Genomic DNA, 18649 nt, shown 5'->3' with positions numbered 1-18649 from the left:
TGTTATTTGAAAACCACTTCTTTTTTTATTATTTGTGTCATCTATGTTTTAAATTACATTTTATTTTACTGTGACAAAAAAAAAGCAAATACAGAAGAAATCTGTGGTGAAGGAGGAGGGGTATGATTCGCAGAAGAGCAGTGAATTTGACTGATTTACAGCTCTGTGCATTTTCTAAGTGTGGAAATGTTTGTGATTTACAGAGGTTAAAAGGTGAAAATGTGGTTCTTGGCTTAAAGATATATTACAATTTAATAAAACATTCGTATTGTAATTGTAAACAATTTTCAACATGTTTTCTAATAAAATAGTAAGAAAAATAGAGTTTCTTTTATCCCCCAATTAATACATTTAAATTATCTTATAATCATTTCCTTTTAGGAAACAAACTTCTTAGCTAAACACACATATTTCTAAATTTGCCAGGGTATTAATATTTGTGGACCTAAATATCGTCTTTGAACATCAAAATGAAACAGGAAAATATGGATAAGCCTCTTACATGAAATCCACAAATATTATAATGAAGTAAGAAATCAGATAAGCTTCCCATATAATCTGTCTACAGTTTTGCACTGAAAGCTGCTCTTATTGTTCTGGTGACTTGTGGCCAAGACAAGTACAATCCGCCTTCGGCACAGTCATGTCTTAGGTATGAAGAGGTGTTTCTCCACAAGGAAAATCCCTGCATTTTTTTGTCTTGTTTTGTTTTCCTGTAGTCGTCTCAGGATCAAAGCGTGACGATGAAGATTTCTTCAGAGTGTTTGCCTTGGGGGCGAGGAACGGTGTTGAAGGGTCGTGAAGTTACAAAGACGGCTGAACCGCAGAGGAAACAGAGGGGCCATCGCTCCTTGGGGTAACCGGAGTCTGCCGCCTTCCCCTGACATCCGACGGCCCCTCCTTTGTCATAAGCTGCGGTGTCGGCCAACTCAACCAGCCTGCACGCGTTTGGCTGATCCCCTAAAACCACCAGTATGCGCTTGCTTCTCCACACACACGACCACGCTGGGCGGATATGAGAGGCTCTTTTTTTTTTTTTTTTACAGAGAACCACAGGCTATATTGTAAGAGGTAGGGAAAACAGATGAGTCAAGCAGGGAGTCATCACACCTTCCTGTCTACTTTCCGGGATACAGTTTAAGTTATTTTCTTCCGTGTGTGTGTGTGTGCCAGACTTGTTTTGCTAATTAACTGCGCTCATTCCTAGGGTTTTTTTCTTCTCCTCCTTTTTGCTCCCGGGTCACCTCCCTGCTTTCCCTTTTAAACCCGGCTCCAGTCCCTCGGCCCTCTCGCTTTACCGAGTAAGTAACATGATGCAGCCGTCAGGCTCAGCGGGGCCTAAATAGACTCCGGTGAGAATCTAATAGTGTGACCATGATGCATAACAAGTGTCTGCCCAGCAGGGTGACATCAGCAGCGGAGATCTGTTGGCATCCTGGCCCAGCTGCCGTCGGCTTCGGGAGCAAGCGGAGACGCTTTTTCAGCACCGCACACAGACACAACACAGTGATCAGAAAACCAAGGGGTCTCAGGCAAACCCCCCCCATCTTGATGACCTTTGCTTTCTGTTGCACCTGCAGTGGTCAAATTTCAATCTAAATGGCCGTGATGTGTCCAAGACCTCTTTGCAGAGGTTATCTCCTGTAGAACATATTGCTCCTGACATGCCTGAGGTCTCCTGTGTCTGACGTCCAAAGCTGTGCCGCGGTGAGGCGCAGTCGAAGCGGATCTATCTGTGCGAAGCTGCACGTTCCCTCTTGTAACTTTCTGGGTACAAAGAAGAAGAGTTTTTTAAAAATCACTCGACCATTCTGACAAAATTACAATAATATGAACTCATAATCTCCTGCTAACCTTGCTGTTCACTTTGTGGCTCTTGGTTTTAGGGCAGTAGCTAATAAGTGTACTTTATTTTTGCATAGCGTTGTTATTGTGGACCTAATTATAATGAATAATGAATTGGGCAGATGAGATAAAAGCTAAGTGTTGATTCTTTTAAAGACATTTGCAAAACAATCAACTCTCTGGTATGTCAAGGCCAAATTTGACATTTTTTGTACTAAATAAAAAACAACTTCAACTCGTTTTTTTTCCCACTCAACCATATCTGTCTGAAAGTATTTGTTATCATATCCATTACATTCCAGCATAGTTAAAATAATTTTAGGTGTAGCTGATTAGTGTTTTTGCATTTTTTTTGTTTACTTTGCCCAACACAATTGTCTGATTTTGACATTTCTAGTTTTCACAAACTTAAGGATATTTAAAAGAAAACAACTCAGGAAGAAGGTAAAAGACTTTTCCTCTCGTAACATAAAAACAGCCCACCTGACCCACACACCCAGTTCTCGCTGCTGTGGATTTGGACTCTGTTTTCAGATTCTGAGAGAAGCTGTGCATCCATACAGGTTAGCACATAAACTTGTACACAAGATGAAGTCTTTTATCCTCTGGCCTTGACATCACTGAGCCTGCAGGATAAAAGAGAAGATGATCTCCTCTCACATCCAACTCTGATCGGTTGTTGAGTAAGGACCCCAGACACATACAGACCTGGTTCTGGTGGTTCTCCGGGCCCCAAACGGCCAAAGATAGCAGCTTTCAAAGCACTACTAATAATCTGGCAAAATAACTTTGGAAATGAACCAAATATTCAACCAGTTTACAGTTTATTCCTCACGGTACAGTAAATCTCTTCAGTTTACTCACAATTAAAATGAGATAATTTGATCAAATTCCAAATAAGTTAGAGAGCTTTTGCTCTTTGCACTTGATCTTTCTTAAATAAACAATTTGAAAACAGAACTGCAGGATATAAAAAATGTAACTATAACATTAAAACTTGAGAAGAGAAGAGAACCACTTGACTGTTCCACCATATGCAAATAAATAAAACTGAAACAGAACGATAATTAACATGTCTTGGCGTGGAAACTGAGCTAAATCTGCAGGAGCCGAACAAAGGAAATGATTATGAGAAAATAGAAACATCCTACGATAAAATAGAAAATCATTTGATGAGAGCCCCTAAGAAAACCAACAGAGCGAATTTGAGACTAATGTTAAAAAACCCAAAGAATTTGAGAAAAACAGCACAGAAGAAATTACTGCGTTCTTTAAAGGACTACATAAAGTAAAATTTGTGTGCAACTAAAGTGTGCAAGGGAAAAAAAACTACATGTTGACTGCTTGAGAAATAAGCAAAGTTGTTAAACACATTAATAACACTCTTTGCTCCTTTGAGGAATCAACCCTTGACTTAGTTACCTTAAGGAGTCTTAGCATTGGCAAATGTCCTTGATCACTTAGGCCATCAATGCAGTGGTAAAGAAATCTTCTTGTGGTTAATAGAAGAGCCACAGCTTGATTGACTTGTAGGCATGAGTCAGAAATGTGTTTCTCATTTAAAAAATGAGGATGAACTTCTTTTTTTTTTACCTGAACAAGATGCACATTTTCACTTCGGTTAAGCCGCTGATTTAGCCCCATGTAAGTTTCTCAACTACTACCAAGGCCCTATACTGCCTCTTCAGGTGTCAGGAAGGTCAAGGAAGAGAAGACAGGAAAAGGATAAGGAAACGGGGAAAGAATAAGGGACGCATGCAGGGCCGGAATAAGGAAAATTAGGGGCTGGTTCACAGGAAGAGGGGGGGGGGGGTAAAGGCCAGGAGGAAGACAGACGGCTATAATAGGTAGTGACATAGTGCTCTGGCTCTTTAAGCTCTCTTTTATTTAACATGAGTGAAGACAAGTCAGCACCCTCCTAAGTAGAAGTTCTCACCTTGACCCATTCTCCATCATCTTCCTCTCCTCCCTCTCATGTTACCCTCCTGACCTCTCGCTCCTGTCGGTTCGCTCCTGTCGCCGCCTCTCCTGCCGTCTGCCTTTGTGTAAACGGGGGGTTGGCCAGATGGCTCACAACACACGCGCCTCCATCGCAGCTTCTGAGTGTCAGGCAACAATGTCCGTGTCTCTGTCGCCACCTCATCAATCAGGGTGGAGAGCTGCGCCAAAGTTAACGGCCACAAAGGCCTATCATGGTGTGTGGCGCATCTCACAAACTCACTTTACTTTGCTGGGATACTAAACGATGTGCCGGAGCGTCTCAAGCTGACTGTGGTACACACACACACACACACACACACACACACACACACACACACACACACGCATTTGTCATTTTCAGGTAATAACGCGCTCCCATTTATGAGATCCGGTAACAGCATGATTGTATTTGCAACTGTCGGCGTGCGCACTTCCATGTCAGTGTGGAAACTACCCATTGTTGCTGCTCAGAGGAGCAGGAAGCACCTTTCACAACAAGCTCGCCCTCCTTACACTGATGCAATCCATTACAGCCGCTACAGTACCTGACCACTCCGGTCTCTTTGCCAATGGATCAATCTACCACTTTGCTAATGGATTTAGATCATATTAAAGAGACATTACTTTGTTTTGTTTTGTTTTTTTTTTGTTCACTGTGCATTTAAATCTACCTACGGTGTCTCATACTATTTCCTCATCTCTGTTTCAGCATCAAACAGAAATGGGCCAAAACCAACACGACCATGTTATTTCCTAAAAGCTTTTGGCGCACAGCGAATTTCGCTTCTTCCAATGAATTTTGGACTACCTGTAAGGAAATGCCTTCTGAGCTGTGAAAATATCCCCTCTGGCTCTCTCTCTCTCTCTAGGAATGCTGAAAAACACCCAGAAGGTGAGGGCAAACCACGTATTTAGACTCCGTGGAGCCAACCCTACAAGGGTAAACAGCACACTGACTGCGCTGAGCTAGATTTTCTTGGCTCTGGGCCTCCTGTCTTCCTAGGAAGAGCGGGCAGTGAACTCCCAGTTTTCTCCCAGCATTCTGGCTCTTTGGTGGCCGTCAGCCCTGGGAATAGCAGCTATGCGAGCATGACTCCACAGCACTATTTCTGTGCACTCTGCTACTTGACATTGAGATGCCGGGATTAGGTGGCTTCACTACTGTAAAATCCGTGTGCCTTGTAAATAGACACAGACGGTGCCTTGCAAAAAGGCATTTGTCACCGTGCAACTTCCAGTCAAACAAAGCCTCGATCTGTTTTTCTTTGCTATATGTGCTAAACCAACACAAAGTAACACAAAGATTTGAAGTAGAAGGAAACTGATACACTGCAAAAACAAAACTAAAAATAAGTCAAATCTTCTTGAAATTGGTGCATTTGTCCTTGATTTTAGCAGGTAAATAAGATGATTTGCCAATGGAATGAGATTTTTACACTTAAAATAGGAACAACTCATCTCTATCATCTTGTTTCAAGTGCAGGATGTCTAAATATCTTATTTTAGGGGTGAAAATACTCACTCCATTGGCAGATCATCTTATTTACCTGTTAAAATCAAGGATAAATGCACTAATTTCAAGAAAATTTGACTTATTTTTAGTTCTGTTTTTGCAGTGTACATGTGTTTTCAAAATGTCTGAAATAAAAAGTGTGAAAACTGTGGCGTCCCTTTGCATGTAGCCCCTTTTACTCTGATGCTAAAGAATAAAATCCAGTGTAGTCAAATGCCTTCAGGAGTCACCTGATCAGTAAACATAGTGGGCAGTTTTGTAATTTGACCTATACAGCTGCTCAGTGAAGGACACAGATGTCATGGGTGAAGGACGGCAGAACTTTAAAGCATTTACATGGAAGCTGATCAAAATCTATGGAAGACCAAAAACAACCCTGAGAGAAAACCTTTTACAGACTAAAAAATACTAAACCTTGGCATGATGGCAAAGATTGTAGCCTAACAAAGCATATTCCTGCCTTAGAACAGCCCAGACCTGCAACTAAAGACCTGACTACCAAGGAGAATCTGAGGCAAGACTTGAACGTTGATGTTCGTAAACAATTTCCATGTAATCTGGCTGAAGCCTGAAAGGTAGTGAAGGTTTTGTGAGGAGCTGCACAATCTACTGCACAAATTACTACAACCCTTGCAATAATCCTGATGTAGTGACTTCTGCTGCTATCAACACCTGAACATATGTCAGTACACATGTATGTATGTATGTACAAATGAATACAATGTAAATGCACATATATACGCATAGGTACGTATGTATGTAGGTGTATAGATATATGTATATATATATAAGTATATATATATGTTTATATATATATATATATATATATATATATATATATATATATATATATATGTAAATAAGACATCATATGCCCATTCCTATTTCTTTTTTTTGTATTTTTTGGTATTCTTTTTGATTCATTGTATATATGAAGATTCAATGTATATAACTGAATGCACCTTCCCTACTCTGCACCTTCTTGTATGAGCCAATGTGGCGAGTGAATTTCTCCATTGTGAGATCAATAAAGACTATCTTATCTTATCTTATCTTAATCCAGATGTACTGAAAATGACATACGGAGGAATATCACCTGCTTTTGTTTCTGCGTTTTTGAGAAATCAGAGCTGTGGGGTCATGTTTTTTTTTTTCTTGGAAAAGTACTAAGCTGAACTTCTATTTTTCGGTTTCTCAATCCGTGTTTATGACGAAAGTTGCATCTCGTATCGGGCACCACGCCCGTGGTTGGGCTGAACATCTGCTTTTAACTACCGTCAACCAGAGCAGTCGTGCAGTTTAGTATCTCGTTCACTCATTTAAATATAGAACGCCCGGAGTCAAACCAGCAAACAGCCTCGAGGAGCATCAGCTGGTAAACATGTATATTTTAGAATGCACTTGTGCCTACAATAGTTTGGTTAACCCCAGTAAACCACAAAGAGTCAGAGCTGAAGCATTCACACACACACACACACACACACACACACACACACACACACAAACACACAGAGTACCGGTGTAACAACATCCGTGTAGGAGGTGACTTCAAGGGATGACTAAACTTTGGCTCTGTTTGAGTCCAGCTGGGCTTTTTATCATCCCTACCTCCGCTAAAAAGCTGCGTGCAGGCAAGCATGACCGTGCCGTTTCTGCCGGTACTTGCCCCACCGTGGTCTCTCTGAACCCCCTTGGCACTTTGGGCCTCTTGATGTTGCACGACGCACCTCTTTGAACGCAACAGCTGCTTGCTCGTGTGAGTAATGAAGTACGTGATGCTGCGGCGTGACGTATCGGTGCCTGGGCATCAGGTGTGCGCAGGTCTACACGAATCACATCTGCTCGCCAAAAGGGCAGCACGGACTCTCATGCTCCCACATGGTGGGCCGCCTTTTGTTCAGATAACCGAGTCCATTTGGGGACAGAAAATAAAATAGAGAATTAAATTAAGTGTAATAACAGGCCCAAAGGCCCTCTAGCAGAATTACAAATTTGCGGGGCGCAGTCCCTGGTCAGGCCTTTAAAATGTTAACCTTTGAAACTACAAATACCAAGAAACCAATTTGGAACTGAATAAAATAAGGCCTAAGAGAAACACATAAGAATGGTCAAATAAAAAAACTATAAAAGTCCTGTAACCTGTCCAGGTTTCTGTGTTCAACTTAAAGGTAGAGTCGCAGATTTTTCTGGAAATGTAAGAAAGCTAACACCGAAGCTAACCGGACACAAAAAAACACTAGAAGTGCGCATGCGCAGCCAGCTTGCGGAAGCTAGCAAGGAACGAGCACGCACACTGGTGTTACGTGAACGCGTCACAATAATTGGCATGTGGGACGACCAGAAGATGATGCCCCCGGAACTTGAGGGACAGAGAGGGTGAGAGCAGAACCAAAACTCTGAGCAATCCCTGCCATTCGGTCCAAAATAGCAGGGATTGCTCAGAGTTTTTACCGTCCTGCAGCTCTAACAGAGGTCTAACTTTTTTCTCTCTTCTTTCTGAATACATAATGTATTGACTGCTCTCAGGATGGAAGGACCTTTACACCCAGTATGACAAAAAGTGTTTCTGAACAGGATTACCAGCTATAGCTTTAAGTAGATTTGTCTTTGTTTAATCCTCTGTTTCGCCTGGGATGTAAAAACTCCACAATTAGTCGACTGTTTCATTTCCGGGTTGCAAACTATTCCAACTTTAAATAAAAAAGAGGATTATCCAAATTACAATTTGGATCTTACTGAACTACAGTCTCACATAAGGGATCTCCTTGTTATGACTCCTGCTGGTTTTTTTGTTTTTACTTTTTCATACCACTTCTCTGGTGTTGAAAATGCTCGTACCACTGGGATATGATACTTCCTTAGGTTGAATTAGAAGCCAACAATATCAAAGGACATCGTTGTTGAAATTTGACACTGTTCTGTCCAGCTGAACAATGTCTATGTGAAGTTAAAGTGGCTGAGCCTGCCATCTATATCAATCCACCACATCAGCTGTCCTGTCCTGTTCTGCCAAAACCAGAGTAAACTTCTGGATTTTAGATCACTTGTGCAGCGGCATTGAACATGTTGTGTTGCTGTGGCTTCCAAGTTTAGTCTTTGATTGAAACTTCCCAGAATTCATTGAAGCTCACATAACAAAATCAAATAGTTTTTTGAGATAGTTTTGCTGCATTTCAAAGAAAGTGATCATCAAACAGTAGTGAGGCTACACTTTTTCTCTATCCAACACCTCTTTGCAGTTATGTACATGACAGCATTGTCTGCATACATTTGACACTGTACATCTCAATGGCATTTAATAATCCAGTATATTTACAGAAGAAGAGAGGGCCTTCACTAAATCTGTGTGGAACACCCAGTATACAGTTTTAAAAAGCTAATCCTATATTGTGAACTCTAATGCGCTGTTTTCTAAATGGGGATGAAACCAAGGAAGAGCTTGTCTTAAGTTGAGTAGGTCCTCTGCTCTGGATCATCTTTATTGAAACGTTTCATTTCTTCTCCTAGAGACTTCTTCAGTCTGGGGAGTCTCAGGTGAACTCAGCCTTATAAGCAGTACCTTCACATAGTTGCTCAATAAGGTTAACAGTGACAATGAAAACTGGTTGTTCAGAAGAGGACCATCCGCCTAAAAGCTGATCGTTAGTACTCGTATGGCCGCTTATAGCTCCCAGATAGTCACGCCTGCAATAACAGTATTGTAAGAGGGGGGTAACTGGACCCGGAGGCCACCACCTCCTCAACACAAAAAATGGCTTCCTTTAACCCCCCTCTCAAACCAACATTCCTCCCAATCCAGGATGAGAACATCTTCATCCCTGAAAGAGAGACCGCTGGCCTGCAGCTGAGTGTAAACAGTTGAATATTGGCAGAATCCCACTTTTGGTAATGGTTGTTTTATATGTTTACGGGTCTGAAACATTCAAGTGTGACAAACTTATCAGCATAGGAAGTCTTTAAGGGGACAAAAAAAAACTTTTACAGCAGCCTATATAACCTTCATCCAAGGACATGTTTAAGTTTTCTACAACACAACTGGTTAATTCTTTCACGTTCTAAGTAAAACTAAGACTGTTTTTATTTAAGAAACCTTATTAACTTGTTAATAAGGCTCCAATAACTTTGGATAAGGTGGTTAGAACCATGATGGGTCTATAGTTGCATACTCCAGACTTCGCAAATGAAAAAAATAAATCTCGTTTTAAAGACGCTTCAAGAGTCACCCTTTTACAGGCACAAATTAACTACGTATGCCTCAGATGGATCTTTCAGTGGAACTGATTATGTTCCCAACATGGTAAACAAATATGTTTTCAGAAAACCCCCTCATGACGTAACATGTTAATTTTACACAACGATTTTAGCTATCCTCAGATAACCAACGTGAAACCCAACAGGGCGAGCTTTATGACTGTACACACCGCTCAAACTAAAAATATTAGCCTTATAAAGGCAACAGGACATAATAGCCGTGTAGGCCAGGATGCAGGTGCGGCGGCTGATAAAGGTCACACATATGTCACGGGGAGAGGAAATAAAAATATTATGTTTACTATAATTACAGGCCCTGGAAAGGACCAAAGAGTAAACTGATGGTGTTTGCATACACACATTAATATGTGGGCCGGGAAGTTGATGAAAGTGCAAAAATAAAGTTGACCTCACTTAAAGAGGTCATGAAACGCCTGGGTCTGCTCATTTGTGCCGTGCAAAATAATCCTACAAGCTTAAATAGACGGCAACTGGACTTTTCTTCGACACGTGACCAAAACAACTCACGTGTCGGCATCGTCAAGAGCCAACGGCCCAACGTTAGATGAATGAGTGTGAGGCCAATGACTCATGGGACTGGAGCGGCCCCGTTTGTGTGATTATTCTGGCCTCAACTGTACAAGTCTGATCCTTTCTGACTATGTCCAGACCAAAATATGAGGTGAAATCACCTCGAGAAACACCTTCTAGGATGGCCATGTCCTGCATGATTGAGAATCTACCCCAACATAAGGAAACGTAATGATTGCAGAAACAGTCGTAAACTTTGAGATGTTTTTTTATTTTATTTTTCAATGAACAAATCAATCACAAATCATCACTTCAAAAAAAAAGTTTGCAGATCAGGATTTGAAAGGCTTGAACACTTGAATTCACATTTTTTCCCTCCCCACGTTGACAGCTTGAAACGTTCTCCTCCGGTAAGACAAAAAAAAAAAAACATTGACTAATTTATCCCAACACTCCCAGTTCTCGCTGCAGTGATTCAGTTTCGATAAATTGGGAGAGGCTGCTCCGCCTGCACAACTGGTGCAGAAACTTGTAAAAAAAAAAAAAAAAAAGAAAAAAAAAAAAAAAAAAAAAGAAGAGAAAATCTTCACCAGCCTGTTTTTAGAGAACAGAAGCCAATCACAGACACAGTCCTTTATTTTCTGGCCTTAAAAATCCCTGAGCCTGCAGGAGGAAGTTGAGCCGAGGGAAGTACCCCCTCCCTCATCTTCAACTCTGATGTGCCGCTGAGCAGAGGCCCAAAAGTCTACTTGATCTACTGGTTTTCTATGTCGACCGAGCCCACCTGGTAAGAGAGGGTGGCTTCCAAAGCGTTTGTTCTTATTTTTGCAAAAAAAGAAAAAAAAATTACCCAAATAAACGTTTTATTTGGCGTTTATTAAAATACGCTGCTTTGAATCACTTTAGGACGGCAGAAAAAAATAGAATAAAAACCGGTCACATGAGAAGGATCAATTCTAAATGAGTCAAAGAGCTTTTTGCAATTTAGTTTTCTGTTTCTTTTATAAATAAATATTGTTCGATAGCAAATACAAAAAGAACTGTAACATTACAATTTTAAAAACTACAGGAGGGAATAATATTCCCCATAAATACATTTAAATAAATAAATTAAACTTATATAAATATAAGGTTTACTGTACAGAAAAAAAAAAAAAAGATGTGCAGGAAAATACAAAATATTTTCTCATGAGAGAAAAAGAGTCCAGATTGAGCTATACTTGCTGTTTAAAATTTTCAGTTCCACTTGAAACGTTTTTTTTTTTTTCTTTTTTCTTTTCACACAGTCAAGAAGCAGAGCCTTAAACGTCGTCCCTTCTTCTTGTTTTCATTCTGCCGATCCCCATCTTCGGTTCCGTCTTTTAAGCCATTCGGTATTTCGCTTCACCATAGGAGGCGCCTTCCGCTTCTCTGGACGCCTGTGGGGATGCCGATCAAGTCGCCCACAGCCGTTCAGACATCGAACGTCCATCTGAGCGCGCTCAGCTCCCCGTCTCCACGTACGTTCATGCTTCCTACTGGACCTCCTGTCGCTCTTCGCCTCCGTTTTCTCAGCTTGAGGTAGAATTTCTGCATGTATGCCTGATATGACAAAAAGAGAAAGATTAATTTATTGAGGCACAAAGAAGCTGCTGGGTGATGCCTTATGGTTACAGGTCAGTTCCGGACCGCTCACCTCTCTCGGCGCTTTCAGTTGTTGGACGCCAGCCCTAACTTGACCTTCTCCTCGCTCTCTACGTCATACGCTCCACGCTTGTGAAACCTGAATAAAAAAAAAAAAAAAACAAGGGGATTAGTCTGGTTTTCACTTCTCGATTCTCGATCGTGGCCGCGGACGGACGTCTTGCTCACCTCAGCATTAACAACAGGCCGATGATGGTGAGGCAGACGGACGAAAGCACCACGGCTATGACCGCCAAAGCCGTGGTTCTGCTGTAGCCCTCCGAGGATTGCACCGGCAGCGTGAAAAACTGGCACCTATCACCAGAGTAGTTCGGGTGGCAGCTGCAAACAAAAACAGGGAGTTGATCGGTTAACGTTGCCGGATGACAATTCCTGTAGAGGACATCCAGGTGCCTGCAAAGCCTTGGTACTTACATGCAGGACGGGCCACGGATGTCCCTCAGGTACTGGCAGGTACCATGAATGCAGAAGTCCTTGTACTTTTTCAGGCAGGGGTTCCTCTTCTTCCCCTTGCCTTTGCCCTTCTTTCTCCCCTTTCCCATTTTCTGCGTTCCCTCTGCTTTCGCAGTGTCCGAGAAAATGGATGGGTCTTTGGGTTTGCTTGACATGGCAACTAAACAAAGACAAAAAAAATATATATATATTAAAGACATTAAGTAAAGCACTGTCTTTTCAGGATCCCAACCCTCATTCGTGTAGAATGAGACCGTTATCCACTCCTGTCTTTCTCACTGTCCCCAGATCCATCTCACTCCAGCAAAGTGAAGGCCTTATGATTTATTGGACACGGTGACTACACCAATGATGCAAAAGAAAAAGGCTACCACTTAAGTCCAGTTTCAACAGGGCTGCCAGCTCACGTGCCTCAGAAGCTTTTAGTTTATTGTTAGCTGATAAGAATGACTCCATATCAGGAAACATTTAGGAATAAGGAGATAAGGCGGCCGAACCAACAAAGCCCCCTATCAATCAGTTAAGTCCGGCCTTATCGCCGTTGCCAGTTCTCGCTCATCTGGACTAAGCCTAACATGGTTTGTCTATTGCACAGATAGATCTAACTCCTAATGAGGAATTTCAGTGCACTCAATGCAAACAGCTATTTTTTTATTTCTTCACACCATTGTTTGTGACCATGTGAACACAGCGGCACTTGGACAGTTCTCTCCGAGGTTCTGATCTCTGGTACTTGACAGTAATTTAGTCAGGCACTCCCTGAGGACTTTCGGAATTAGAGAGCAAATAAGGATATGCTCCTTAATAGTAGCATTAGTTTTTAAACGCAATCACTGCACGGCTGGCCCAGCTCATGACAAAACACCATTCAAAACGCCACGAAGAAGTAGGAGACTTTGGTCATTAGATGAAGAAACCGAAGTCTTCTGAAATAACTCGAGATGCCGCCTTACCTTTTGGTAGGTCCACGTAATAGTCTCCAGACATTTCATCATCGTCGTAGTAGTATTCATCATTATCCTCCTCTTCCTGGCCCTCCTGGCCCTCCTGCACCGTCGTGGCACCTGTGCGCTCCTCCTCCGGCCTGCCCCTGGTTGTGCCCAGAAGGGTGAACACAGACATGTGTTGCTGCCTGTCGCCTCCGTAACTGTCCACTGCGGCCCCACTGGCCATTCTGGACACAACTGAAGGAGAGAGAGAGAAGGGGAAAGAGATACCTTGTTTTAATGAAAATGAAAATGTAAAAACACAAACAGGAGCTACTCCTGTATAAGCCATGAGCTGAACTCTACACGGGGCGGAGATCCCTGGGCAAGTCGAGACATGTTGCGCACAGGCAGGCTCCAGGTGGGATTTGGAGGGCATTTTAATGACACCACTGATCCATGTTTGGTAATGAGTACATTGGTTGAGGTTGTTTGGGCTTTGCTCTACAGCACTACAGCAGTTAAGAACCAACGAAATGAGCTTAGGATTTCTGCGGTTTGGGCCAGTTTTAAGACATTTCTGACATGTAGCCAGAGGCGAGACCCAAACATGCACACCCCCAAATTGCATGGACAGACTTTCGGTTAATGTCATGGCAAGAATACAAGTTAAAAATAAATGTATCCAGTTACATAAAGCTTGCTCTAAAATAGACAGATGACCCCCATCCCCTCCAGGGCGGCCTGGCATAACAGGGAACAGCGATTTAGGATTGCTTAAAAATTTTTATAAAGAATAAAGTGTTTAGATGTTCAAATGTACATAAAAGAGGGCCAGGCAATAGTTAAGGCAGACCTGTTGTTCCATTTGTACAAAAACACTCTCTGGGAGGCCATCCAACACTTACCCAAGCTGTGAACAAGCAGGAGCGCAAAGGGGAAAATCCTCATGGTGTCCAATATGTTCCGACAAAAAGAAACAGAACTGTCTGCTCAGATTGAAATACGTTTCAACCGGTTGTATTCCAGTAGATATCCTGTCTTTTCCCCTCCCGGTTTTCTTGTCTTTATTCTTTCTTTTTTTTTTAGGTTATATCCGCTTGTTCGGCAGCGCTAGGTGAGCTGTGGAGGTCGGAGCGCCTCTGCTTTTCAAGCTGTGTAGAAAGCCAGGGCTGAGGCGCGGTGGTAATAAACCCTGCCGCTGACCACGCCCCCTCTCAGGTTGGGGGGGGGGGGGGCTGCGCCCTGCATGGTCCGTCTACTACCCCCGGATGTTAGTCTGTCTCTCATTGCGTCTGAACAGATATTTTACTTTTTTTTTAGTCATTAATTTGCTATCCCACCTCTTATAAAACGTTCAATTGAATTATTTCACGAGTACAACTTTCTACTTCCCAAGTAACATCTTCAGTAACTGTTACTGTGGTAGTTGTGCCTCAGATTACTTAATGTTTGAGGACTTTCAGCAATACCTGCTGTAAGGTGAAGCAGACAGAGGCAGAAACCTTATGGACTTAAAAATGGCCAGTGAAGCACGGAATACACACCAAAAAAATCAGACTGGATCCGAAAATTGTAGAGCTCTGATTCTTATATACATTTCCAAAAAGGACTGTTTTTTTGTTTTGTTTTTTTTTTAAGCAGAAGGGCAGGGGTTCCACTTTCCTCAATCACAGCAGAAAAAAATAAATAAAAATTCCCAATGTTTAAACAACCCAGCTTTTAAAGCATCCGCCTGTACCGTCTCCAATTAAAGGGGTGGGAACATTTACATCATTTACATTTTCTATTTGAGAAACAGTGAGAACAAAAAAAAGTGATCCTAAAGTTACAAGTTACAAGACTTATACCTTCCCCCAAATACTTTTTTTTTTAAAGACAGAAAATGCCTGTTTACAGCACCTGTTAGTGAGGGGGTAAATTCCTCACACCTGCATTAAAGTAAAACACGTGGATGAAACCAAATCAGACAAACAGACAGCAAGCATATCCAGTCACTCTGAACGTACGCTCCGATGAGGCTCATCCCCTAGAAATAAAATAAGATTTAAGAAGGTATTAAACATACGTTTCATTTAGCCCACACTTCTGTATTAAAAACATGTTTCCCCTCATTGGTCTGATGTAGTATGCTAATAATAAATATTGTGTTTTCATTAGCTGTAAGTGGAAAATCCTCATTATTAATGAGAAATAAAGGCGTAAAAACAGTGTTTAATTTTTCACTAAGTGAACAGAGTTACTTTTTAAATAACACACAATGTACATATTACTGTTTGTAAAATTGTCCCCAAGCAATCCTTGAAATCTGTAATGTTTGCAATTATCGTGCAAAGACCACGAGTAGAAGCAGTCTGGGTGCGCCGCCTCTTGGCAAAGCTGAGAACTGCGCCAAACCGGCTCTGACAAACCTTTGAGTTCCCTCTATTCCAGTGTTTTGAGTGGGGAAAAAATAAAATAGGTCATAAATGATATCATACAAATGTGGGACAGAAACATGGGTAGCCTTTATATATGGATCAATGTACAGATCAATAGTTTTATTGTACAGAAATGACAAGAACAAGAGAACAAAGCCAGTTCTAAATCAAATCCACATGAGCCACATTCAAAGTGTCATGAAGCCACTTTTATTAACTTCAAGGCTTGCGGCATTAACATGTACTAAAAAAATAGATATATTAAATAAAAGAGCCATAAAAAAAATAAAGAAAGGATTTATCCCTACATAAAATTTTAATATTGCTGTTATGGTTTCCTGGCCGGATCCTGGGACCCGTAACAAGGATAAGTCACAGGTTACTCAGGTTAATGAAGATAACTAATTTAGTTTGACCTACCTGGTAAATGTCTCAGGGTTGCTTGCTTTATTACAATATAAGGTTATATGGTGCAGAGGATATTTTGTGATAAAAGTACAGAATGAGTTAGCCGAGACAAACACATTGTGCGCAGTGTATAAACAGAGAAAATAAATAAGGGTAATGCAAGTTTTAAATTGGACTCAGAAAGTTCATGTGCTACACAACGTACCTTTTGTTCACTTGAGCACCTGCCCTTCAAAATGTCTGTGCACACCACTGTAGGCTGAAAGAGAAAGCAAAAAGATGCAGAAAAACATGAGCCACGAATGAGAGAAATGTTCATTCCACCAAGTCCTACTTTTAGTACTTTGGATAATTGAAATACATCAACAGGTTTTGCACATACAGAGAAGTGTTTAAAAAAATTAAATATAAATTATTGCTCTTAAAACAGTAGTCTTCATCTAAAAAAAATAAACCCTACATTAGAATGGAGATATCAGCTTACTTGAAAAAGGCTCCAGCAGATCTTAGGTTCATCTTTGCTCGATTGGCTCGGTGCTTCATAAGCCCTCTCATCAGCGACATACTGCCCCTGACCCTTAGACCAGCAGTCTGGCCTCTGCTCATCTTATTGCTGACTTCTCTGTCGGCGGCACAGGTCAGGGATAACATTTTAAGGGACAGGTGTTACACAATTTTCCACGACCTATCAGAATCTGACTCTAGAGGGCGCTGTTTCGCTGACCCCTCCAAAACTCCTGAAAGAAAAGTAGCAGTGGGATGAAACGTTTTTTGGAGACAAGCTTTGTCAAACAATGTTCGCCTGGAGGAGTCAGTGAGTTAACATAGATTAACATGCCCTGTAATTTTTTTTTCACACACTGTAGAACCTAATATGACCCTAATAAGCAAGTTAGTTACAAAGGTGCTTAAAGGCGACAAAGTCAATGTCTTGGGGTGGCCAACACGCAGCATCGATCACAGTCCAATAGAACCTTTTGAGGGCAGAGCTCAGTTACATCAGTTCTGTCAGGAAGAATGGGTCTAAATTCCAGCAAAATATACTGTGAAAAGTATTGAGTTTTAAGTTTTATTGAGCAGAATATTTGACTTCATTTTTTTCAGACTGCTCTCGACAGCCTCGATAGCAAAGCACAACTGGCTGAGCTGCTTCATTATAAATGGGCAGAAGCACTTTCCTAGGCATACTTTCTAGTTACCCAAAGTGTGCTGCACAAACACGCACTCTGCAAAGTGCTTTGAGATTGACATGTTATAAATTGGCAGTATATACACAGACTGATTTGGTTTTGATTCATACGCCAATACACATTTACTCTTCCAACTTAGTAAGAGCTCCCCACTAGTCGTGTTATCTGTTTGGCTAGTTTTACAGTCAGCGGTTTATGGCAATCTGTGTCTTTACATCCTCACGACCTTCTACAGAAGCACCATAGAGAGCATTCTGACCAGCTGCCTCTCTGTGTGGAGTGGAGGCTGCAGTGCCTCCAACTGGAAAAACGCGAGGAGAGTGGTGAGGACAGCAGAAGGGATCATCGGGGCTCCTCTTCCCTCCATTAAGGACATTTCGTCCCAGCGCTGTGTGTCCGGAGCCCGCAACATCATAAGAGACCCCTCACACCCCCACCATGGACTGTTCTCCCTGCTGCCTTCTGGAAAGAGGTTCCGCAGCAACCTGGTCCACCAGGTTCTGCAAAGGCTTTTTCCCTGTTGCCATCAGACTGTTTAACTGCTGAAGGTATAACTGGACTCTGTACCACATTTGCATCACTGCATGTCTATCTAGCATTACAAATGCTGCCAAACTTTTAGTTTCTAAATGCATTTTTGCACAAATGCCTTTTTGCGCCATCATTTCTGCACATACAATTGGTTTAAATATTCTTCTGTACACTCGGATTGCACACTGTTTCTTTCTCCTGCATTGTTTACATTTCATTTGTCTACTTTTTATTCACTGCTGCACTTTATACTGTAATTTACAAGCTGTATGCAACGAAATTTCATTTTGTATGCACTCTGTACATACAGAATAACAAATAAATCTAAATTATTTTGAAATTTGTTACTTTCATAAGATTTACGGGTATTGCTATTTCTACATAATGACCCGGTTTCTCTGTCTATATGCTGTTGTTTTTTTTATCTTAAAAAGGTTGCCCCCTACTCTTGTGTAAGTATAGGTGTTCCCATACTTTTCAACCTGCGACCCCCAAATTTACAGTGCGTTCTATACTGCCGGCCCCATTTTGGTTTTTGTTGTTGTCTGTGTGTGCGTGCGTGTGTGTGTGTGTGTGTGTGTGTGTGTGTGTACTACTATATTATTACGATAATATAGTAGTATTGTTATGAGAAGTTTTACAAATAAGAGAATGCTAAGGTAGCATTTTCTTTTTGGAATGTTGAGAGGCTTGTAAAGTTTTACTTTGGCACCGGCTTCACCAATAGGGAAATATAAAATATTTTCTGCAGAGTAGACACAAATCATCTCAAGACCCCCAAAAGTGTGTTAGATAAAATATAGGCTTGCAATTTTCATGTAACAGAAATGTTTTATATGTCCAGTAGGTGGCGGTAATCAATCATCGTGAATTATTCGATCCTCGCCCATGAATCGAAGAAGAGTTCACTTCTTACAG

At 41.4% G+C, this 18649-nt stretch overlaps 1 protein-coding gene across 1 annotated transcript; it reads right to left on the bottom strand.

The window, feature by feature from the left end:
• Window positions 1-10370: 10370 nt before the first annotated feature.
• hbegfa (heparin-binding EGF-like growth factor a) lies at window positions 10371-14354 on the bottom strand. Its single transcript, XM_012865447.3, has 6 exons — window positions 14091-14354; window positions 13210-13440; window positions 12218-12416; window positions 11972-12124; window positions 11796-11882; window positions 10371-11701 (listed from the first exon to the last, which is right to left on the bottom strand). The coding sequence occupies exons 1-5, from the start codon at window positions 14131-14133 to the stop codon at window positions 11810-11812; spliced, it is 699 nt and encodes a 232-aa protein (XP_012720901.2). The 5' UTR covers window positions 14134-14354; the 3' UTR covers window positions 10371-11701; window positions 11796-11809.
• Between the last annotated feature and the right edge of the window lie 4295 nt (window positions 14355-18649).

Source organism: Fundulus heteroclitus, chromosome 23, assembly GCF_011125445.2.
Source record: "Fundulus heteroclitus isolate FHET01 chromosome 23, MU-UCD_Fhet_4.1, whole genome shotgun sequence".
NCBI lineage: Eukaryota > Metazoa > Chordata > Actinopteri > Cyprinodontiformes > Fundulidae > Fundulus > Fundulus heteroclitus.
Note: the sequence above shows the minus strand (reverse complement) of the source record. Positions and strands in the feature narration are given on the sequence as shown.

Bases quoted from the DNA above. Each gene is read 5' to 3' on its own strand.
- hbegfa (XM_012865447.3), bottom strand. From the start codon at position 14,133: ATGAGGATTTTCCCCTTTGCGCTCCTGCTTGTTCACAGCTTGG. The intron at 12,417-13,209 runs GTAAGGCGGCAT...GTCTTTGTTTAG, and splicing joins TTACGTGGACCTACCAAAAG to TTGCCATGTCAAGCAAACCC. The intron at 11,883-11,971 runs GTGAGCAAGACG...TTTTTTATTCAG, and splicing joins GGCCTGTTGTTAATGCTGAG to GTTTCACAAGCGTGGAGCGT.